Raw genomic sequence first — 24,460 nt, 5'->3', positions numbered from 1 at the left:
GCGGGAGCACCCGGTGGTGGTGTTCATGAAGGGCAGCCCAGCGCAGCCGCTCTGCGGCTTCAGCAACGCTGTCGTGCAGATCCTGCGCCTGCACGGCGTGGAGGACTACCGCGCTCACGACGTCCTGCAAGACCCCGACCTCCGCCAAGGTCAGCGGCGGGCCGGGGCCGGGCGCGGCTGTTGCCGGGGTTCACCTTTGGGCGCCGTCTCGCCCGCGACTGAGGCTTGCACAGAGCCCGAGCCGGTCCAGGGCTTCCCCTTGTGAAACGCCGCTGTTCCGGCGCAGAGCCAGACCCCCGAGGTACCGCTTTCCCGGTCGGGAAGACCCTCGGGAGGCTCCGGCGTGCGTGACCCTGCTGGGAGGTCGGGGTTGCCCTGCCCGTTTCTCACAGGTGTAACTCTCCTTTGCTCGCACTCTCGGGTGTTTGGTTTGGTTTATAATCAGGCCTACAGTCCGGAGTTTGGGGGATTTGAAGTGTATCGCAGAGATGAGCTATTGAGGTTACTTTGCCTGGACGTCCCCGTTTGGTTTCTGTAAGCCCTTACTGTGTCCAACCCTGACAGTGTGTGAGAGTGTTTTAGTTATCTGCAGAAGACAGTCGTGCTTACGGGGTAATTCCTGGAGATCGGGCTTTTTATGCCATGCTGCCTTACCTAATTAATTGATTCAAAGCTGCATTAAAAGACCCCTAAGATACTTCATTATCTAATCAGCTATTTTTGTTCTCTGTGAACAGTATGGTGAAACTTAATGGCTTGGACTTGTACCACTTTATTCCCTGCTGCCACTGTCTGCTGGTGCTCTCTTGATAAAGTACAAAACTATGCTAATCACTTGCACAAGAAATATTTAGTAATAGTTTCACTGTTACTGCTCAAGTGGTAGGAACTACTCTGTATAAGTATTTTACCAATTGTAGAAAGCTAGTACTCTGTTCTCATAATGCTTTTTTTTTTTCCCCCCCTTGTGCGTCGCTGACTGTTAAGGTGTTACGTGGTTATTTGAGAAAGTTTTAAAACAAAGACAAAAGTACATATTAATTCGTTGTGAAGGTGCATGGCATTAACAGTTCTTGTCTGGAATACACTAAAATGTGCTTTAAAGCCACATGCTGGCACATATCAAGTGACTTCCTTCTGTGTTTTTGATGTCATCTGACTAATTCAGTTTTTCATTAGCATTTAGCCAAAAGGCAGATTTTTTCCAATCTTGCTTGCTTTTCAGTTCACAGGTGTAGCAGTCGGTGTGGTGTAAAAACTTAAATAGTGGAATTTGGTTGTGATTACATTCTTTTTAATGAATGTTGGGTTTTGTTCAAGTAAATCCTCTACTGCCTTTGGCAGGTGAGCAAATCATGGTAGTTTTCTAAACTTCATTTACATATCTATTTTGAATAATCTTACCATTTACTAGAGCAAACTTATAAACTAAAAAAGAAGAAACAAAAACCTTGAAATCAAACTGTCAGCATTTCACTTTTGGTTGAGAGAGGTTTTGTGAGCCCTTGAACAGGCAACGTGTTTGTCACTTACAATCTCTGAATATATGAATACGTGAATATATAATATTCTTATGTAACAGCTTCCTGAGCACAACTGTTTCCTCCATGTGAACTCTGGCTTGTGCTTGGTGATCTGAGAGGTTACTTCTTTCCGGCTACCTGAGCTTTAAATTGAAGTTAATAGTTCTGTTTGGCTAAGCTGAGCTGAACGCAGTAACAGAGTTTACACTTGCACAATATTCAGCTGGTTCTCAGGTGCTTAAAGAAGTTGTTCTGTTCCCTTCCATGCACCAGCTTTGGCACTTGTCTGATGGCACGGAGAGCTAGCTTGATTTTTTTCTATTTTTTTTTTTTTTAAACTTGATCACTAGATGTGCAAGTTAAACTAGCTTGTACTGTGAGGTGAGCCAGAGCCAGTCTTGAAGTGAAGAGTTGGGGAATGACATGGCTGCTTTCAAGGCCAGCAGGCTGTCAGTTGCTTCAACTGTATTACCTACTGTATCCTAAAGAGCCAGTATGTGCCTGCTTCTGTGGGTAGCAGTCTGACAGAGAGGGCAGGGCTGCTGGAAGCTGTAGCTCTGCAAGTTGCCAAGTGTGATTCAGCAGTGGCTGCCTCTTAGTCTCCTGGGAGCTGCTCTCAGGTGCTGAAAAGTTAGATATGCAGTGTGTGATGCTTTCCTAAGCCCTCTGTGTGAACATAATCTGCACTGCATGCATGTGGGGTTAGTTGAGGGTATGCTGAGCCTTTAACTGTGAAAATATCTAATACATCTGCTCAACTGAAGATTGATCTGCAAGGATATTACTGTATGCGAGCTGGTCACCAGTTTTGTATTCAGCTGAACATAAATGTTTGTATATATGTGCGCTTACACCATCTGTAGTAAGAGATGGCTGTTTGCAGAGATGGTGGTTCAGCCATGTATGAAGTGATGGTTGGTTTCTTTCCTGTATCTACTGAAACACCTTATTTTCAGGTTGTTCAACTGCTGAAACTTGCCCTGCACTGAAATGTGGCAAGCTGTAAAGCCAGAACAACTCCCCTGCTTGCTTCTTCACCTAAAAGCACGTTCAGATCTGTGAAAATAAATAGTTATTGGTACTTTGTGTGATTTATCTGAACTTGAGCTTGAAGATATGCTTCCCTGATCCAGATCCTTTGTTATTAAAGCTTGCTTAAGAGACCTCAGCACTCTGTCTTGGACTGGTTCCACGGCTATTCGAGTTTCTCTAAGTTGGTGGTACCACAAGTGGTCCTGCTCTCAGCTGATGCCCAGCATTAGGCTGGTCCAGGCCAGTAATGTGGCAGAGAAGCTTGGGACTGCATACCGGAAAAGTGATGGTTTCAACTGTTGTGGTAGTTCACACTCAGAGTATTTTTACTGCTGCTTTGCATTACTTACGTATGGGATGCTGCCGAGAGGGTAGTCTTGATCGTTCCTCCTCCACTTGGGCTAGCTTTCCCTCAATCGTGCTTGCACCAGGACTAACGATCTCTATGAAAATATGTTGCTTTTTCTGGAGAAAGTGTGGTAGGAGTGAGAGTGGTTGCTCGAGTCAGTTCTTTGATGTGGCCCATCAAATGCTAATTTGCTAATGCTGGCAAGAGAGAGGCTGAGAATTGGTAACTAGACTTCGGGAAATGGGGTGGGAGTGTGCTAGGTACCCCTTTCAGTAGCAGTTTGCACCGATTTTGGTGTCACAGCCACCTTAAAACGTGCTAGCTCAGCTGTCAAACTGTAAACCTGATCTTCGGAGTGTGGTTTTACAAAGCAAACAGTGCTTCAAAGCAGAATCTGCAGCTTCTGCCGTGCAGTGGGAAGTGTTGATGTGCGGGGAGCAGGAAGGAGATCCCTTGGGGTGTCTGTGCTGCCGATCACAGAAGTGCATCCCTAGTGCAGCAAGCATAGACCGGGCTAATTTGCTTTAACACTACTGAAATAGTATCAGTAACTGCTCTACTAAGTTAGGAGTTGGTTAGCAGGTTCAGGAGGTGTTCAGTTTGTAATCTGTTTGAGCCCTGGCACAAAGGCATTTAAAGCATCTTGTCCAGTATGTGAAATGCAGTACACAGAGCAACTAAGCTTGACTGTATTTATATTTTTATTTGAAGTTGTAGAGGCACTTGAGTCACAACTACTCTAAGTGCTTGTATGTAATTCCAGTTGGGTCCTTGAAGAAAATATTTCAGTGAAAGAATAATTGGTGTAAATATTACCCTGGAATGCTTATTAGAGTAGGTTTATGCTGAGCCCTTGGTTCTCAACTCATGTTTAGCATTACAGTATCTTAACAAAACCAAACTGGTTTGTATCTGCAGTGGCTTCTTCGAGTAGGGCTATCCTTAAGCATGTCTTAATATTGGCACTCGAGTTTTTCATTGCAACTGAAAGATTTTTAGGACAGTTTGAGCACTTCTGAGTGCTCAAAGGCCAAGGAGTGTTTAAGAAAAGTACTGCTGAACATAAATTGACATCAAAGCTTATAACTTCTGCAAACTGTATCAAGGTTTTAATTAAATACTAAGGAAGAAGTTACAGGTGCTAGAGATTAGGTTAAATGGTTATGGGTTCCCTTTGGCATTGATTTATATGCTAAACTTGCTGGTTTGGACTTCTGAAGCATTGGTTGTCCATGTATAAAATCTGAAGTCAAAATAAAATCTCCTAGCTGATGTTGTACTTCATAGTTAGCAACACTTTTTTTTTTTTTTTTTAAAACAAATTTTTGTTAGAATTCCTATTATTTTAATGGATTTTTTAAACACACTTATTTGACTAAGGGTCATTATTAGCTCTGTGCCATCTTTTGTGCATTAAAATCATAATCCCATTGTGTATTTATACACTTATACATATTTATTTTAAAATAGTTTAAGTTCTAATAAAGCAAGCATAGTTTGCTTATATGGTTATTTTTTTACCTCAGATATTTTAGGTTTTACCTTTACAGTCTTTAGAGGTTAAAATGTTTTCTAAAGGGAAAGCAAATTCCCTTGTGTTTTCTGCTATACAGGGCTAATATTTACTGTTAGTACTTTGACAGTCTATACTAAAGCTTGCAGGTGCTTGTTTAGAGGGTTGACTTCCAGGGTGAATGGGCTCTAATGATCTGCAAAGACACCTCTCCTGTCTGTAGTCTTAAATTTGCTATATGGGCTTTCATGCCTTTGGTAGAAAAATTCCAGGCATTGCATATTAAAGATGTATAAAAAATGTTGAATTCAAAACTTGGTATCTAAGCAAGTCCTGGTGGACTTGGTATAAAAGCCACGCCAGTGTAGAATTTAATTATTTCCTCTGCTACAGAAATAATGGCTTCGTGTGAAGGGTCATTTGAAAAATGGCAAAACAGATATAATCATTCTTCTGTATAAATTTTTGTGTGATGTCTTAAAGTGCAAGTTGGCATTCAGTATCAGCTGGTTAGTTAATATTTTTGGATGGTCTTACATTTGTCTTCTATGAAGTATAGTTTTAAACTTTAATTCTATACTTCATAATTGTGTCTCGAGCTCTGTTCCATTTAATGAGTACTTTTAGAGTTCAGCCTTTGTGCCCCTCCCATGGGCTGTAAGGTCTGGCAATGAAAGATAAAGCAATTTGAAAATCGTAAGGCTTCTAGAGGAGTGAATGTATCTTGCAATTGAAATTACAGTAGTAAGTACAACTGTATGAATTCAGTAAGAACATAAACCACTTGAAAGTCCCTTTGGGAAATATAAAGGATAACAATGTAAACAGTTCTTAATATTTTTCAATATTTCTCATTTCTTTAATTGATTGAAAAATCAAATTTGCTTGTTTCCTTGGAGGGAAAAGAGACGCTACATTTTCCCAGCTTCTGTTTGAAGTCTGTATAGGAGCTGACTCTGTATCTTTCAACCCATATCTTTGAGTTGGAGTGAGAACCAAACCTAACTTTAACGTAGTTTTTCTGATAGTGTTCCTGTTATCTATATAAATTATTGCCTCACTGGGAAGGAAAGGAAAATGTCAGTAGTGCTGTCAGGAGGAAACAATGTATTCTGTTTAAAATACCATACTATTTGTAGAGGGGGAAACCTTTAATAATTTTTTAAATATTTTTTTTATTCTTATGCAGGAATAAAAAACTATTCCAACTGGCCTACCATCCCACAAGTATACCTCAATGGTGAATTTGTTGGTGGCTGTGATATACTCCTCCAGATGCATCAGAATGGAGATCTTGTAGAAGAGCTGAAGAAGCTAGGAATCCGTTCAGCACTTCTGGATGCGGAAAAAGACCAAGACAAAAAGTAAAATGAGGAAAAAAAAAAAAAAAAGATGTTGTCACGGGAATAAAGCAGATCTTCGATAAGAACTTATTACCAGTAAAGCCTTATATACTTTAGCTCAAAGAAGGCATCTTTTTGAACTGACACTAAGATTTATCTGTGAATATCTGTTAGCTCATGGTAAATGTAGTGATACTGGTATTTTGACTTACAGATATTGTGAAAATTTGAGTATAACCACTGCACTGTAAAGCATACATTTGTGGAAATATGTGTTTAAAAAAAGAAAAAGTTCACTTCTAAAAGCAGTCTATTCTGGATTGAGGTAGGAGTAAACCAAAAGAACTAATAATATTTTTATGGATTTTGTGTGTGTGTGTTTCTCTGTTCTTTGATACACAAACCTACGCAGACAGTGTTTGCATTCCCTTGCTCTTCTTGAAAAAGTGTTTAGTAGTAGTGTATCAGTTTTTCTGTATAGCTCCTTGTGATGACTTCCTGAGACCCTGTAAAACTTCTGTAATCACATATGATATAGGAGAAAAATAGTCTTCAAACAATAGGGGAGAAAAAAGATTATATGAGAGTGCATGAAATATACTTTTATTCCAAAGGGTAAAATAAACAAACTTGTACAAATACATGTATAATGGTCATCATTACTTTGTAACTTTCTGATGGCTTTTAAAAGATTGCTAAGAATTGTGCCTAAAGATTTTATAAAACCTTTTCTACCTCTCGCAAAGCAGTTTTTCCCCTGCTTATATACTTTGTGTATTGCAGTTCTTTGTCAGTGCTGAAATGTGGGAATTGTTTAAGGCTTCAGTATTCTAGCTTGAAATAGTATGGGAGAATACTTCAGTTACTACTGTAATCTTGTATTATTTTCTAGTTACCAAGTTATCTTTTTATATTTGTTGTATTTCCAATTATTTTCTCCTGACTGCTGTGCTCTGAAGAATATGGCCTTCAAACATGGAATTAACAGATGACATGTTTCATGTAGATAAGATGAGTGCAGCAGCAAGGCTACTGAATAGATAAATACTTCTTTGTGGAAAGTCTCTGAAGGCTTCAGTAGCTATTTAAGCATGTTCCCTAAGTGAAAACAAGTTATGTTAACTAGTGTAGCTTCAGCTGTACAGCAGTACTGCTAAGGTTAAAAACTAACCAAGCTGTTTCTAACTGTAGTTTACTTTTATTAATATAAATCAGTTTGCATGTGATTTAGGCAAATTATTGGAAATAAACTATATTTTATGTTGATTGTCTACGGTAGTTCCTTTTTATTTTAAGTGACTAATGAAACTGATACTACTTTTGATTTGAAACCTAAAATGTTTTCCACTGCATAGGATAGAAAATGTGTTCTAGAGAAAGGATACATTATGACTGGTCAGTGAAGAGGAAATCCGGACTGGAACTTGTAGATGAGAGATTTGGTGCAAGTTCCAGTTCTAAAGCTCTCCTGGCCACTTGAGCAAGCTGTCCAGTGGAGAAACTATAATGGTACGTTCTTCACAGAATTTGCCAAACTGGTTACTGTATGGTTTTAATGCAGTCAGCATCACCAAGATTAATTACGGTGTGTAGGTTCTCTGTGTGTTCACGTGTTCATGACAGCTGCCCAGCACCAGCAGAGGTGACTGAATGACCACTGAGTATGAGTAAGTTGTGCTCTGAGGCAGTTACTTGTGGCTGTTAGGCACGGAGATACGAGTGCAAGACTTCTTTGGTCATTTACCACTTCCCATTCATGAAATGCAGCCCTTTAGGTATAGATGAAGATTAGTTATAAGTATTTGAGTGTTACCTCTCTTTGAATTCAAATTAAATAAGCTTTCTTATGGCTAATCCTTCACAAGTAGTTTTTGCTATTCTGAATATAGAATGATTTTTAGAAAAATGAAATTCAGAAGTCGTTGGTTTTTTGTGTCAGAAGACCTACTAAAAGGGATGTACACAGTAAACAAAGAATAAGGTAACAAGATTAAATTATTTTCTGCTTCCGTGGTTAACTTAGTCTGACTACTAAATATATCTATTAAAAAATAAAAGCCCAAATCTGCTGTTTCATAGGGTTCTATATTATTCTGTGATAGCTGAATATTTTTCAGTACCATCTGCTAGTAGTTTAACATAAAGGTAACTTTAGTATGTGCAGTCGTCTTTCTCCTCTAAGCAAAATTTTTCTCCCAGCATGAGTTCCTACATTTACTAAAATTCTGAAAGTTTTTCTGTGTTCTCAACTTCATTCTCCTTAGACTTAATAGTTTATAATTATTTGGTTAAGTTTTGCATAACATAGTAGTTTTTATATCAGTCCTTTGCCTGATTGAAATGTACGTTGTGATTGAGCAAGTAAAAGCAGCAGTGGTACCATGAAGTGTGGTTCACAGAGCCACAAGAGTGGGAATATAAAGTGTGACTTCTGTTTGCAGTCCCATACCAGTCACATCTTACCAGGTTTTGTGTGTGTGAACAGTTGTTTTGCATATTACATCTATATAAATGTTCATGTTAATCCAACTACAACAGAAAAATCACCATCTAGATACTTAAATTGAAAAAGATGCTCACAAAGAGGCTTATTTTGTGAGCTGACTAAGAGTGTTTTCCCTGAGAAACTGGTTCTTGGGTTGATTGTTTTAGAAGATGGGCAGTATTCTGCACTACTCTTGTCAGCTTTTGCTGTCCCTTAAACTAGAGGCAAAAGGCAGCACGTGCTTCCAAGTTCAAGAAGGATGTTCCTGCAAATGAGCTGATTTTTTTTAGAAAAAAATCATGCCTATCATTGATGAGAGATATACATCTGCTCTACTCTAGGCCTTTGGCAATGAGGGAAGGCAACTGATAATATTGGAGTCTGGAGTGATAATTGGTGGATGTGCTGAGCTAGTAGTGGGGAGCTGGTGCTCACTGGAAAGCTCCATGAGGAGACCCTGGTTGGGAGGATGCTAAGGGTTCTCAGGGGGAAGGGGTTACTTTTTTTCCCCCCAGGAGGAGCAGCTTGTCACAGGAGGAGAGGGGAATGATGAGGAAAAACCACTGGCACTGCTGCTTGTAATTACTGCACTGTAATTGTGCTCAGGAACATGGCTTGGGAAGGCTGGCTGGAGTTGCTGAGGATAGCCAAAAGCAAAGCTGGGGAGCTGTCCTTGCCATCTTCGGTGAAGAAAGAAGCAAAACTGCCTGGTCTTGGGTTTGGGCAGGGGTAAGAATAAGGCAGGCATCAGAGCTATGCATGAGCGTTGCCACCTGCAGGGCTTCTACAGATCAAGGTTTGTTGTACGGTGCTGCCAGCTCCAGAACACTGATGACATCTTAATGGGTTACATGGTAAGTGTGTTTCTCAGCCCTAATGACCCTTTCCTTGCCTTAATTTTGCTAGCAAATGTTTGAATGTGATCAATATTCTTAATTGCTTGTCTACTCTGAAAAAAAACCCGTTTATACAGATTAAATGCCCTGAAATGTTTCAAGTGCCTTTATCTGGGTCTGACATGGAAGCTTATTTTCATGTTCTGACCGAGTTCTGTGATTATCTTTAAAAAGTGGGCTAGAAATCTTCAGCAAGATTTTTCCAGGATGCTAATGCTAACAAAGCACACGGAAAAGAGTCAGGTGTGGGAACATGAAATCGAAGAATTGTAGCAAGGAAAATCTCTCCTGAGCTAGCACCAACAATCCCATCAAGGCCCTGTCGGTGCCTGCATCTAAGAAGGCCAATATTAAAAAGCAGAGCTGGCAGTGTGAGCAATAAATCCCTGTCTAATCTGATTTGCATGTGCCTTCTGCAGAAACCAGATCTTCTTACACAGGTTTTTTCAATATCCGTATTATAGGATTGTGTAAGAAGGAAGAACTCATTAGTTACAAGATATGCATTACCTGTTAAAGGTTCTGTGAGCAAGGATGGAAAGACAAGAAAGAAAGGTAAAGAGAGTTGGAAGGTTTTAGATTGTTAATTGTACTGGGTGGTGGGTTGAGTTTGCTTTTTGGCCCAAAGGGTTCAGATTAAAACGCTGCTCTGGGAGAGGCTGTTGTTCATTATTTGGTTTTGACTTTTCTGTTGAGAAGCTGCTTGTTTCATTGAGTAGTTCTGTCTTAAAGCACTGCTGATCATGGCTATAGAAACTCCTGACTGATTTAACTACTTGAGGCCTATCCTGACATAATCTCTTAGGGAAAACAGGTTTTAGTTACACACAAGAATAGGACTGAAGTAACTAAGTGGACTCAAGTTTTATTTTCAACATTTTAAAATTTTATTTTTGAAAGGTATATGCCAAACTCACATTTTATGTTCAGACTTTAACTGATTTAAGATGTACTAAAAGTGTCAAAAGCAGAATTATAATCTTCTATGTCCTGACTGATTTAGGAATGAGAGAAGAGTTTCTGATTTGTAAATTTATCATCCAGCTTCTTGCACATGCCTTCTTTCCCTGGAAGTAAGGCAGTAGGCCAGGAGCAAAGGAGATTTTAGTTAGAAAGACCATCATACTGTATAAAATTCGTGGTAGTTGTAGGTTGAGGTTGAGAGGAACATACGGTGTTTTATATAATCAACAAGCATTCATGAGTTAAGATTTGAAGATCACTTCTTAAATCAGACAGCAAAAATGCTTGCAGGACAGCAAAAGAAAAAGAAGAAAAACTTTTAAGGGTGACTTTTGCTCTCAGATGATTTTAATATTTTAAGACCTTTGGAATCAGAGAAAATAATCTAGACTTCCTTGAAGATGGAGTCACTAGAAACTTTCCTCTAGCTGTTAAAATACATGCTGTAAATTCCAAAGTACCTTGTTTACCTTAAGCATATGCAGGTGGCGATGGTTTGTAAGGGCATAAGAATCGTAGAATGGTTTGGGTTGGAAGGGATCATCTAGTCCCACCCCCCTGCCATGGGCAGACACCTTCCACTAGACCAGGTTGCTCAAAGCCCCGTCCAACCTGGCCTGGAACACTGCCAGGGAGAGGACAGCTACAACTTCTCTGGGCAACCTGTTCCAGTGTCTCACTACCCTCAGAGTAGAGAATTTCTTCCTTCTATCTACCCTGAATCTACCCTCTTTCAGTTTGAAACCATTATTCCTCATCCTACTCTCCCCTACACTCCCCAACAAAGAGTCCCTCCCCATCTTTCCTGTAGCCCCCTTTAAGTACTGGAAGGCTGCTAGAAGGTCTGTCTGAAGCCTTCTCTTCTCCAGGCTGAAGAACCCCAACTCTCTCAGCTTGTCCTCCTAAGGGAGGTGCTTCAGCCCCAGATCATTTCGTGGCCTCCTCCGGACCTGCTCAAGCAGTTCCATGTCTTTCTTGCTCTTGGGATCCCAGAGCTGGACACAGCACTGCAGATGGAGTCTCACAAGAGCGGAGCAGAGGGAGACAATCCCCTCCCTTGACCTGCTGGCCACACTTCTCCTGATGCAGCCAGGACACGGTTGGCTTTCTGGGTTGAGAGCACACATTGCTGGCTCAGAGTCAGTTTTCCATCCACTAGTACTTGCAAGTCATTCTCTGCGGGGCTGTTCTCAATCCACTCACTGCCCAGCCTGTATTTGTGCTTGGGATTGCCCCAACCCCTGTGCAGGACCTTGCACTTGGCCTTGTTGAACTTCATGAGGTTTGCACAGGCCCACCTCTCCAGCCTGTCCAGGTCCCTCTGGATGACACATCCCTTCCCTCCAGCATGTCAACCACACTGCACGCCGTGGTGTTGTAAGCAAATTTGCTGAGGGTGCACTCAATCCTAGTGTCCATGTCACCCACAAAGATGTTAAACAGTGCTGTTCACAATACCAAACCCTGAGGAATGCCACTTATCGTGGTTCTCCACTTGGACATCAAGTTGTTGATAGCAAATCTTTGAATGTGTCCATCCAGCCAATTTCTTATCCACCAAGTGGTCCATCCATCAAATCCATGTCTCTCCAGTTTAGAGACAAGGTTGTCATGTGGGACAGTGTCAGAAGCTTTGCACAAATCCACATAGATGACATAAGTTGCTCTTCCCTTATCCACCAGCGCTGTAACTGCATTGTAGAAGGCCACCAGATTTGCCAGGCATGATTTGCCCTTAGTGAAGCCATGTTGGCTGTCACCAATCACGTCCTTATTTTCCATGTGCCCTAGTGTAATTTCCAGGAGGAAATGACACTGTGTTGTTGAGTACCTCAGCCTTCTCCATATCCTGGGTAACAAAGTCTCTGGTTTCCTTCCTTTCTTTCTCTAGTCTGCCTTTTAACACCAACATACCTATAGAAGCCTTTCTTGTTGCCTTTGATGATCCTGGCCAGATTTAATTCTGTCAGGACTTTATCTTACCTAACCTGATCCCTGGCTGCTCAGACAGTTTCTCTGTATTACTCCCAGGCTACCTGTCCTTGCTTCCACCCTCTCTGTAGGTTTCCTTTTTGTGTTTGAGTTTGTCCAGGAGCTCCTTGTTCATCCATGCAGAACTGCTGACGCTCTTACCTGACTTCTTTGTCAGGATGCATGGCTCCTGAGCTGGGAGGAGGTGATCCTTGAACATCAACCAGAGTTCTTGGGCCCCTCTTCCCTCCAGGGCTTTATCCCATGCTACTCTGACAAGCTGATTCATGAAGAGGCCAAAGTCTGCTCTCCTGATGTCCAGGGCAGTGAGCTTGCTGTGCGCCCTCCTCCCTGCCCTAAGGGTCTTGAACGCTACAAGAATCCAAAAGAATCCAAGGTCCAAATGCAATGTTAACTTTCAAACAGCTTTACCAATTAAAGTGGTTAATTCTGGCAAACAACAGAGGAACAACGCTTTTTTTGTTTTGTTTTGTTTTTTTTCAGTTGTTGCAGCTGTTACACATAAAAAGCCATGATACTGCTCCTACACATACACTGAGATGATGGCATGTTTTTCTGTGGTTTTGTAGTTATATATGGCCCATTCTAATGTAAACTTTGCACAGGAAGCTTACTTAGAATCTTTAAAGATGAGCTTCTGTAAATTTTTTTTTGGCATTTAACACTGAATTGAGTTAAAAGGGGCTTTGGAGGAGTGTTGAATTAAAAAAAATATCATTGAATGACACTTTTTTTTTTTTTTTTTTTTGCTTGTTATATAAGCACATTCTTCAAAGCCTGAAGGATTTTGTGTATGATTTAGTCTCAAAACAGTGAAATAGGGCACTCAAATCTTCATTCTGCAGACTAATATAATCTGAAATACAGGGAAGTGATTTGTTGCTTTACTATAGCAGCTATAGAAAGAATAAAGTTTTAGAGCCTTTAGCCTTAAACCTGTGATCTAGTGAGTGAAAAACACATGCTTTTACAGGGGTATCTCAACAAGCATTTTAGAGCTTTCGAACACACACTACAATGAGTATCTTTGAAATACTACTTGTCGGACAAGATTTCCCTGCTGAATGGTTATACTATGAAACCTAATGTTCCTGGGTTTATCCACCGTTTTGCTTGTCTATAAACAGCTCCTCAGGTAGATTTAGGTGGGTTTTTTTTAGTTTTGGTTTGAGGTTATGTTTTCTTTTGGGTTTTTCTTTGCTTAAAGAAAAATTAGGTATTCTCTGAGAAACAGTGATTACTTCAAAAAGGATGTGATCCATGGAGACTGAGTACATATTCAAACCTTCACAGCTTGGAAGAGACCAGTTTTAGGGCTGGTATTCAAGAATGTCTTGTACTGCTGATTTTAAAAATATACCGAATCTAGGACTCTTCAGTATTACATGTATTTACTCATCTGTCTGTGATGCTCCATGAGAGACAAGCAAAAATATGTGAAAGGAAACAGGTGCAAGAAGATTGGTACTGCCTGAAAGGAAAGCAAATAAACTAAAAAATTTCGGGCTTCCAGAGGAGGATTGCGGAGGGTCTCCTTGGGGAGGGAGCTCAAGGGGGGGCGAGGTGCCGGCAGCCAGGCGGAGTGGCCGAGGCCACCCAGGAGATGGTGCTGTTGAACCGGGGAAGCGGCATAGCCCTGACCCAGAAGCATCTTTCAATGCGGTCCTCCCTGTTTTCCAGCTGTGTTGCCTGTTATTCTTTGGGGTCCTCGTTTTCTTTTGGGAGAAGAAGGTGTCAGTGTTGAACCCGGAGCGTACCCCGGCCTGGTATGTAGTGCCATTCCAAGACAGACAACCCTACGCACTCGATGGAGATGACGTTAGTGCTTGAAGGCGATGTTTTTTCCTTGGACTGCGTGGCTGGCGAGATGGTAATGCCGAGTCTGGGAGCAGCTTCACAGCTCATTGCCCTCATCGGAACAACTGCCTGAGAAGCGCCGTGCCAAAGCCAAGCGTTTGCCGGGTGCCCACTGTGTTGCTGCGAAGGGTGGGGAGCAGCGCACCCGCTCGCAGGGTCTCCTCGGGGACCTATTGCCTGCCAACTTCCCTCTGCCATCCTCCGAGGCGGCCTGTCCCCAAGACACACGTGTCTGGGAAAGGTAAGCGCAAGGGCGGCTCTGTTGCTCCATGGCCAGGACTTGAGCGGGGCCAAGCGTGGGGTGCGATGCCATTTCACCTCCGGTGTAGAGCAAGTGTGGGATGTTCCGGGCAGAGGTGCCACAAGCACCCAATGGGGTGCACAGCACCGGGGCACCCTCGCCCCGTGTCTCGGGGCACGAGGCACCCACCTCCCTCCTGTGCTGGTGGGCCAGAGTGAGCATGCGGGTCTGCAGCTGGTTCAGGATGGGAAAATTTGAGGCAGCAAAGGAGAATCTGGGTTTCCTGCAGTCTGGGGTGTCTCAGCAGAGCAAGAGGTCCACAGCTGTGGTGATGTTTTCTGTTGATTTGCTGTGTTATAAGCATCCTCTGGCTGGGTTCATAGGCTTCAGATCTAGCCAGAAAAGAACAGCAGGAGCTGCAATGGGTCAGCAGATGCCCTGGCAGTGGCTGTAACAGCACGAAGTCCCCAGACTGGGCATTTGCAGAATATTTATTTAATGGAAGAGTTCAGTAAAGGTCTTTTCCAGAGTTGCAGGAGGGCTTATGTCTCTGAATGTTTCTGCATGCGTAACCAGACAGTGACCAGGGTTTTATATGTGATATAAATCAGCAGCTCCAATTCCCCAAGTCTTCTACCTAGGTTGTTTTCTATCTGAATGGGTATTATCAAAATTAGGTCTTTCTACATTCAGGCACAGAGGCAGAGAGTAAGCTTCCTGCAGGTATTTGAATGGTTTACAAGGCCTTGTTAAGTGAAGCTGCCATTCTGCTACAAAGCCGTTTGGAGTTTGTTGCACCCAGCTCTCCATGGCTGAAGTGAGCATGGCTGGCAGCAGCGAAGTGGTTGGTGAGGAGAGGGTCATCCATGGGGAGGATGGCCAAACCACACATGGTGTGGACCCAGCAGGAGGCCAGTGGTATCAGGATTTGAGGATTATGTCTGTTGTGCTGCATTTCATCTCCTCTCTTCCTAAATCATTAACAGCAATTCAACGGCCAGAGGTTGATGGATTTTTTTTCCACTACTTGCAAACAATAAATGATTTAAAGCTCAGCTGACACTTTGGGGGTGGGTGGGGTGGGTGGGTGTGTTTACTGCATGGTTTGGCAGAGCATGAGGAGGGAGCTGGGTAGGGAAGAGGTTGAGGAACTCTGTTGTCCAGCAGTAATTATGTATGTTAGCAGCAGGAAACCAGAAGAAAATACTGGAGATGATTCTAACAGTTTAGGAAGGAGCATAACAGAAATAAAGTAGCCTGAAGCAAGCTTGTTCAAATACCTTCACTTTTCATGTGAACTAGAGGTACGGTTCAGCTTGCTCTGCTGAGGAATTCTCAAGTTTCAGGGCTGGGGTTGGCTGTTACTCCAGCTCAGGCCTCAGGAGTGTGTGCTGTGAGCAGGAGATGGTTCTGGCTATGACTTTTACTTGATCAACGTGGTCCTGCACATCTCTGTCTAGGAAAGATAAGTTCTTCCTATGTATTAAAGGGGAGTCTCATCAGCTACCAGAGAATAAGTTATATATTTTGTTTTAGGGACCATTTTGCACTGAACTCTTGGATAAAATAAAGTGCACAATGACACAAACCTAGGAGACCTCTCTCTTCTGAGACCCCAAACCACTAAGCTATAGCATCAGTCTTCCTTTCACTCCAGAAGCCTTGTGTTTTTTTCTGAGCCAGGAGCCCTGCCCCACAAGCAGGAGAGTGTGTTCTCTCTTCTCTCCAGGCACCTGGTGCCCTGCCTGGTCGCTGTGTGCTTCATTTGAGATGGGCAATGCTGGCTTGACCTGCCTTGTGTGCAGCCTTTCCATGTCCAGAAGCAAGTGCTATAATCACTACGCTGTTGCAGAAAAGCAGCTTCCATCACCAGGTAGTTACTGGTATGGATTACACATGCCAGCTTTGACAGTTACTGCCTAGTTTCTGTCTTTGGCAGGTCTAAACCAGGAGGTAGGCGCCCTTTTTTTCAGCCTGTGCCAGAGCCATTAGTAGGTGTGGAATTTCAGATCAAAATTCCCCCTTTTTCAGGTGCCTAAATCCTGATATTCTGACTTTTGGTTCTTAATCTAAAGCAAAACACAGGCAGGAATTCAAGACAAGGTTACATCTGAAGCTGCTAACAGACATATTAATGTAATATGGTCCTGTAGCTTAGTGAGAAATAAAGTATAGAACAGTGACTGAAATTTGAACTTCAGAACATCTGGGTTTTGTTCATATCTAGAAGGTTAGTCAAGGAGGTTTCCAAGGGAAGTGTATGAGAAGAAAAACCCTTAAAGATGCCAGGCATTCCACTTAAGAACAATAATATAGTCTGGAGAGTGTGTATATTGCTAACAAAAATAATATTAGGCAAGTAAAGAGGAAACCAGTACAACTGAGTGACAGGGCTGGAGACATTGAGTCAAATAGGAATCCTTCCAAATTTGAAAATTTAACCTTAGCTTTTCAATACACTGGTTTATTAATTAGTGTAAAGACTAGACAAAGGGGAAATTAAAAGGAAATATGGTGGACTGCAAACAGCTAAAGGTATAAAATAAGAATGTTTCAGGTTTGTCAGTCAGAAGAGTAGGAATAATTAACGTAGTTCAGAAACTGGATCACTGAAGATTAAAGACAGAAATTAAAGAAGATAAAGACATTGCTGAGAATCTAAATTATTTCTTTGCATCACTCTTCAGCACAGAGAATACCAGAGAAATACCTACTGGGACTTGCTCTTTTCTGGTAATCAAGATGTGTCAGAAGAAGAGCTGGAACAAATCGATAATTTAAAAAGCAGCAAATCATCAGCTCCAGATGGTACATTGAAAATTTCTGAAGGAGCTTAGTATGAAATAGCTGATCTGCAGCAAAAATATGCCTCTCCTAATTAGAAACAGCTATTTCATTGGAGAAGTGGGGGTAACAATTATACCCAAAGTTAAAAATGGGATTGAGATAATTTGAGGAAGCACATACTCTCTTTACCCAAGCATACATTTCTGTTTTATAAACTGGTTGAAAACAGAATGTAAAGTAGGAAAAAAAAACCCCAAACAACAAAACCAACAAAAAATGGGAAGATGGTCTCATGATAGGATCTAAAGAGAAAGGTTTCTGTAGAGAAAAACAATGTTTCATCACTAATCTGTTGTAACTCCAATGGCACCAGTCTTGTTATGGACGAAGAAGCAACCATTGCATTGTAATTTAGATAAACCCCAAAGGAGCTTTGGCCTATGGAGGTCTGTGAATCAAAGAGAGGGGAGCTTGCTGCATATCTCTTGGCTGACATGATCGTGCCAGGCTGCGTGTCCAAAAAGCCCTTACCATCCTTGGCGTCACCATGCTGCATCAGTCCCATGACTTGTTCCTGCTCTGTGACAGTGTTATTCTACCTACGTGACACGAAGCTTTGGTTTTAGCTGCCCTGAGAGGTGAGAAACCAATAATGGGGACAAGTGATGTTTCCAGCCTCTTTGCCAAATGTTGTTTCTCTGTGTCTGTTGGGTTTATGAGTCTGAAAATGTGAATATTAATGAGAAAGCTGACACACTGGTTTTAAATATTAAGTCCTACAGAGGATGTAAAAGCCATTTTGGGGAACTGTAGGGGGGTAGAAACTAGGGGCTGAGGAGCATCAGTGGCAGCTGTGGTGGGGAGCTCTTTCTGCAGGCAGCACCAAGATAGCAGCTTTGTGGTGGATCATGTGTGGGGAAAGAAAATACTAACAAAAAGTTTAAGACCCTCGAACTTGTTAGGTAAAGACAGGGGCTGTCTGGCTGAATCCTCTTTAACACTATCAGGGTCACTCACTAGAGGTATGAATAGTACTATTTTATTTTTAAGGTTATCTTGAATTAGGTATGTAACAGGAGGAATTTGATACTAGGGAAATAGAAAATGAGCACGGCAACTTTAGAAGAAGAAAGAAGAGGGAGTGCATTAATTCCCTCTCAATGCTATGCATGAATTAGATATAGTTTCAACGTCAACATCATTTAATAACATCCCTGTATGTTTGTAGTGAATACTCTGGATGACCTGAGAGGAAAATGTCATCAGAATCCATACATTTACCCTTAACAATGGTTTTTTTTTTTTTTTCCTATCTTAATTTTATGCAAATTAGGATCATTTGTGGCCTCTTCACTGTGTTCTTTGTTCCCACATGCTGCTTCAGAGGTACCCACCTGCTTCCAAGTTGCCAGAGAAGGCTGACAAATTGCCCATGTTACCTGGAAAAAAATATCCCAGTAAGATTCTATGGAACAGTTTAAAAACAAAACAAAACAAAAAACTTCAACAAATATTTCATGCCCAGACGCTTTGTTACTAGAAATTAGCAGTTTTCATCAACTTCAACCAGTGGTTCTTTGTACTTTTAGACAGACAACAGAACGAGTACCTCCTCATTTCCACTTTATCCTTTGTTTTTGTCTGTCAGACCTCCCCCTCCATTTCTTCTGATCTCTGCTTCCATGTATTCTTCCCTCATTCCTAGGATCTCCCTTTCCTTGCCTCCCTCTCCCAGGTGTGTGATGCTGCTGTTGCCCTTTTTCCTCTATACCTGCTCCTGCCTTGTCATAGCATTGTCAGTTCACAGCTATACCAACTCTGGTGCCCAGCAAGAGTCAATTATCCCAGCAAAGCTAATTAGAAGGGATAGGATGCTATGCCTCACTCTTGAGATCTGTACATCTTAACATTGCAGTGTGCTCTACTGATTCTGAAATACTGATTCACAGTAACATTAAGTGATACAAATTAAAGAAAGACTCTGTTTCACCTTTTCCTTTAAATTTTCTATGTAGTCATGGAAGGGAGGAAAGGATGGTGCAGAGGTGCCCTGGACACTTTTAAATTAGCTAGTTTAGATGCAACCAGTTTAGCCATGGCACCATGAACCAGAGCAGCATGGCTGATTCACTCAGCTCCCCAACAGTCCTGGGTGTCCCACTGCTCAGCTTTTTCAGTGCTCTTTTCTATGAGAAAAGTCCTCCCTCTCTAATTCCATGGGACGCTGTTGCTGATGTCATCACACAGTAATTCAGCTGCTTGATGTGACAGTTTGATGATATGCAGGCTTGTGGGTTTTTTCAGATGCAAGATCCACAAGCGAGTTGAATCACTCACATTTCAAGGTCACTAGGTTTGGGTCCTTCTTTTCCATTTAGGAAAACACCCATAACTGTTAAAGCTCAAGAGAAATAAGACCCTACAAAAAACTTGAACCACTATACGTCAGTGCCATTATCAAATGTTTCTTTAGAACTGGTTTCTATGTCTGAGTCTCAGACCAACATGCAATGATCTTGTTACTTCTATACCAGCAGAAGAGCAGACAGCTCTGACATCTCTTCTCATAACCAAACTACTTTGGGCTAGATAACTCAGTAAGATATTGGTGATGGTTGCCTAGAGCAATTCTCAAAATCACTTTATTCATCATTAAGATAAAGAACATTTTCTACCTCAGTGTGCAGTGGGAAAATAGATATTATAGACACACTGTTGGGGAAAAGTTTCATGTTAATTATCAATAACATCTTGTGAATTCTTCTGAGATGCCTAAGTTGTGAATGTTCGGCTGGGCTCCAGCTAGCAAAAAAATATAGAAATGTTTTCTGATCATCCTGCCAGAATAAAACAAATTGTAACTATGCAGTTTGTAATTTTTAATTTTTTTTTTCTGCCCCCCTTCATGGCTTAAGGTATGGTCTTTGTGTTGGCAGAGAAGTTGTTTTTTTTTTTCTTACCTCCAAGAAAAATAGACTGGGAGAGTGAAAATTCAGACCTTGTGTTTAGAAGAAATTGCTATTTAGTTTTCTACTTGAGAGGCAAAAATTAAAAGAAAATTAAAGGAAATTTTCCTCAGAAGAGGCATATTGTTTTGTTTGGTAGTTACTGTGAGTTTGTTTTCCAGAACTGCTGAGTTCAGCTGGAACTCAGTGCTTGGTCACTTTGCAGATCATGCCCAGGGTTTCTAAAATCAGGCAAAGGGCCATGATGGTTTATGTAGTAATTCTGGCACTGAAGATGAAATAGGGGCTCCCCCTTTCAGAGGGACCCTTTATTTCAAGGACTTCAGGGATTATAAGTACTGAAACCTTGCTTTTTAAAGTCTTTTCCACTTTGAGGTAAACTGAATTCCCATAGGAAGTGCACTCCCCAAGTTCAGCACAAAATGATGCAGCCCCAAATAGGACACTGCATCTGAGGCCCCTCTGACACTTCAGTTTTCTTGTGAAGATAATAAAGAGTGCAGGATGGAGGTCTACAACATCTTCTCTAAAGAGCACTGGGAGCTGGTATCCTGAGAGGACAACAGGAACCTATCAGTTTGAATTTTATTAGGTAGGCAAATCCTTGTATCACTGTATTAGTAGTTGCATTAATCCTTTATTCTCTTCACTGTTCTGCTTTGATTGGAATTTCAAATGCTGAAGCCAATCTGATTGCTGTAATTTTACCTTCTGGTTTTTATAATTCTTCTTCCAGTTGACTGTGATATGTTTCCATCTTGCTTTTTCAGTCTGGATGTCTCCATTTAGACCTGCTGAAAACAAGTTCATCCTATTCAGGCATGCAGAACATTCCCAGTGAGTTCTGGAGACTGGCTTTTGGGGACTTACTTGACTTTGAGTTCACATCCTGGAGGATGGAGGTATAGAACTATAATTGGTTTCTCAGAGTTCATTTTCTCCTCCTATTAGTTGACCACATATGAGCGATTCACTCACTTAACTTTAGATTGGTTCATGAGATTGAAGAGCCCTTGCTTGCACTCATATTTTAAACATCTCCTACCATTCCTTTATAAAAACAGGCAGTTGAATGATAATAAGTTTGAACCCAAAGTACCTATTTTCTTTACCACACTGAAGTGTAGCTGAAAGCATCCAAAGTTTGGTGTAGCTGTTAAGAAAGTGATTTATTGTTTTTCAAAACATGCTGCTGCTTTTGTTGATATGCCCTACTGGAGCTCAACAAATGTGCATTACTTTTTTTTCCATGATAATACAAGCCTGTACCCTTTCGGATGAAATTCAAAGAGGCACTTGCATTCACTTCTACTTGTAATTAGGCAGAGAAAACAGTTCAGGAGGAGACCCTGACCTCTTACAGCAATTTGTACGGGGGCTGTGATCACGATGCCAGAGAAGAAATCGGGAGACTAGGTTTTGTTACTGACTCTGCTGAAGATGCTTTCTCCAGGGCTCAGGTTCTGTCTCCTGTTATAATACATCAATGACTTAACCTAATTTTTCTTTTTTTAATCAATGAACTAACTGATTAACCCCCTGAGTAGGGTTTGCCCTTGAGCCTGTTTCTGCAGCACCAGTAACAAGTGACCAGTGATGCTAAGTTTGTTTGTGCTGTGTCTGTGTCCTCCTTGGGAAAATGGGCTGTATGTGGTGGGATACACAGGCTAAAAAGCACTTTTCTGCGGAGCTGCTGTGTCACAACTGGTGTATAAAACCTGGGTAGGTTTTAACATGAGAGTTAGGCAAACAATAGCATCTGCATGAAGGTGTCTACATATGAAATGGCTGTCTGTGCTCCAATCATAGTTGGTGATGGTCAGTCAGTACTGACAGAGGGGTCCAGAGAGGTATGCAAGACCAGGGAGGGGCTCAGTTCAATTGCTTCAACTTCAGCATCTGGTGCCATTTGAGATGACCTGGAATAAGCGGGACATTCATAGAGAGTCGAAGATTTGGCACAGGACTTCTGCTGTTATGGAGTGGCAGCTGCAGGCCACACCAGACACCTCCAGCTGTCAATTTACACAATCAAACCTAGCTGTCTGCTTGGGGGTCTGCTGACTGTATTGGCAAAATCTACCCACAGTTGCAACCTGGACACATCACTTGCATGGAGTCATCTGGATGGAGGCATCTTCACCTCCAAGTGAATCCAGTCTCTTATGGCTAAAATGGCTCCTGGAGACATTTAGAGTTAAATATCTAGGTAAGCAACTCCAGAAGGCAATATATTCAGCGTATTTTTAATACCTACTATAGGATTAAATTAATTGCCCCCTGAAAGTGCTTTTCATCAAACTGACTATAGAGAGACACTAGGCATATTAACTTTCATGTTAAGAAAGTGAAAAGCATCCCACCTTCACTTCGGATGTAATCCTTTTAACTCCACAGACCCAGAAACAGCTTTCTTCAGTTACCTGCAAGAAAAGCTGTATGAGAGACCCGGTAATCATATTTTGAACTTCAGGAGCATCTTGAATATTTCTGAACTTTGCAAAATGAAACTGACTTTAAGATAGTTGGAATTGAGCTAAGCGTAAGCTAAAAGCTTACTGTTTTCCCTTCTCCAGATAAAAATTTACACCTTTGAAGTCCGAAAAATCTGTGGAAATAAGAATACTTTCTCATTCTATTTCCCTGGGCAATTTCAGTCTTCACCACCTGGGTGGTGGTTTCTTACCTCCTCCCCCTATTTTTCTCCTTTTTAAAAGATGAAAAGATTGATCTGGGAGACATACAAGCTGTGATGGCTGCTGTGGGATTGATGGGGGAGGTTTTGTGTGGGAGTAATGACATTTTCAAATTAAGGCTGGCTGACCCAGATGCTCTTTATAGACATATCTCATTTAGAAGCTTAAGTGAATTATATGGTCAAAGTTTTAAAAGGAGGTGGGAAGGGAAAAACTGGGACAACTGAAAAAATGCAGTAGCAATGAATGTCTGAAAAGTGCCATAGGGACTGTATAAATCCACAATTCACTGATCACCCTGGGGACATCGGGAAGTGGAAGTCATTGTAGAAAAGTAAAAGGTAAATCTCCAATGGGTGTAGACGGAGTTAACTCTGGTGGGATTAATTTTGCTTACACCAACGAGAACCCAGTTCTCACCAGTGTGGGCTAATAGCTCTGGTGAGAAGGTGATAGTGTCAACTAGATATATCATTAAACAAGATTATTTTGCCTCCATTATTGTCCAGAATGTAACATTCTGCAGTTGCTTTAATTAGTTTAGCTTTTTATCTGTATATAGACAGTGAGAATAATTGGAACTTCAAATGGTGTCCACTTGTCCACTTATTTATTCTTGATTTACATATATAGACATTTATTTATCAAGTAGAGTGCATAGAGCTATTGAGATGAAAGAGCCAAGCAGATCTTGGCAGCAAGTAGTTTCCTCGTGGTCACTATTCTGCACTTAGATCCATGCAGAAGGACATACGTATTTGCATGGACTTCTAAGAAGATCAAGCAACAACACGACACTGACAATTTGCTGTCTTGTATCCCTGTGGTGCCTGGTTTATAAAGATCCTAAATGATCTTACAAGGTAAACACAATGAAAAGAGGGTCACAACAAATATGATGCCAGGAACAGTGCCAGGCTGCTGAAATCCGTCATTGTCAGGGGATTTGCACGAGTGGTCTGGCAAAAGCAAGAACAGAGTTGAGATTCCTGGGTGTCAGCTCTATACCACAAAGTCAAAGCTCTCTGTAGCAGTCACCTAAGGCAGTCCAGGTCTCCCTCTACACATGATGGATGTTTCAGTCAAGAGTGCTGTCTGAAGCTATTATCAAGGTTTGCTCTATGCAAATAAACTGTGATGATCCCACTACTTGATGATCTGGAGATCTGCTAGGTTGATAGAGTATGATTGCAGCATGAGCCCATAAGTGAACTCCTGTCATCTGGGGTCACCAAGATACTGAGCTCATGTCCAGTCGAGGAATACTCTCCTGACAGATGCCATGTGCTGTTGGGAGGTACCCTGGCATCCAGCGGTCAGCCACATGTGGTGATGGGCCCAGCTCTGTTCCCTGGCTCTAACTTATTGTCATGACCTGGGGCTTGGAATAGAGCAGAGGTTGTTGTGCTGGATGAATAACAGCTTTCAGTGTTCCCTGGGGGAACACTTGGGAGGTTGTCCAGTCCTAAAGAAGCTGTTGAAGGTAAATGCACAGAGAGAAGGTGACAAGGATACTTTTGGCATCCTGAAGTCGGAGATAACATAACCAGGTCGTGCAGCATAGCTGAAAATGTGATACTTCTAATAAATCCATAGCAATAGCTCCCCTTCCCCCCCCACCATGTCTGTGCCTCCCTCAGCTCAGCTCTCTGTACATCTTTCTGTCTTTGAACCAGCACCAAAATCTCTTACTTGCAAATTTCCACAGGCAGAATTGGATTAAAATAGACCAGAAATAAAGCATCTTTGCCTTCACATCCTCTTTTACTGCTTCTTGTAATTCTTTGAGTTGATTTTTACCATCCCTTCACTCCTCC

The 24,460-nt window shown here is 41.6% G+C and overlaps 1 protein-coding gene and 1 long non-coding RNA gene across 2 annotated transcripts in view; both read left to right on the top strand.

The window, feature by feature from the left end:
• The first annotated feature begins 6 nt into the window (after positions 1-6).
• GLRX5 (glutaredoxin 5) lies at positions 7-7,033 on the top strand. The gene is made up of 2 exons (XM_026850030.1): positions 7-149; positions 5,607-7,033. The coding sequence occupies exons 1-2, from the start codon at positions 26-28 to the stop codon at positions 5,783-5,785; spliced, it is 303 nt and encodes a 100-aa protein (XP_026705831.1). The 5' UTR covers positions 7-25; the 3' UTR covers positions 5,786-7,033.
• Positions 7,034-13,749: 6,716 nt separating this feature from the next.
• Positions 13,750-24,460, top strand: part of LOC113480640 — a 166,564-nt gene continuing 155,853 nt past the window's right edge. The window contains exon 1 of the long non-coding RNA XR_003398495.1: positions 13,750-14,194. This is a non-coding gene — a long non-coding RNA (uncharacterized LOC113480640). The remainder of the gene's footprint in view (positions 14,195-24,460) is intronic.

Source organism: Athene cunicularia (genome assembly GCF_003259725.1).
Source record: "Athene cunicularia isolate RWA chromosome 5 unlocalized genomic scaffold, athCun1 chr5_part1, whole genome shotgun sequence".
Classification (NCBI taxonomy): domain Eukaryota; kingdom Metazoa; phylum Chordata; class Aves; order Strigiformes; family Strigidae; genus Athene; species Athene cunicularia.
This window is presented reverse-complemented; position numbering and strand designations above follow the sequence as displayed.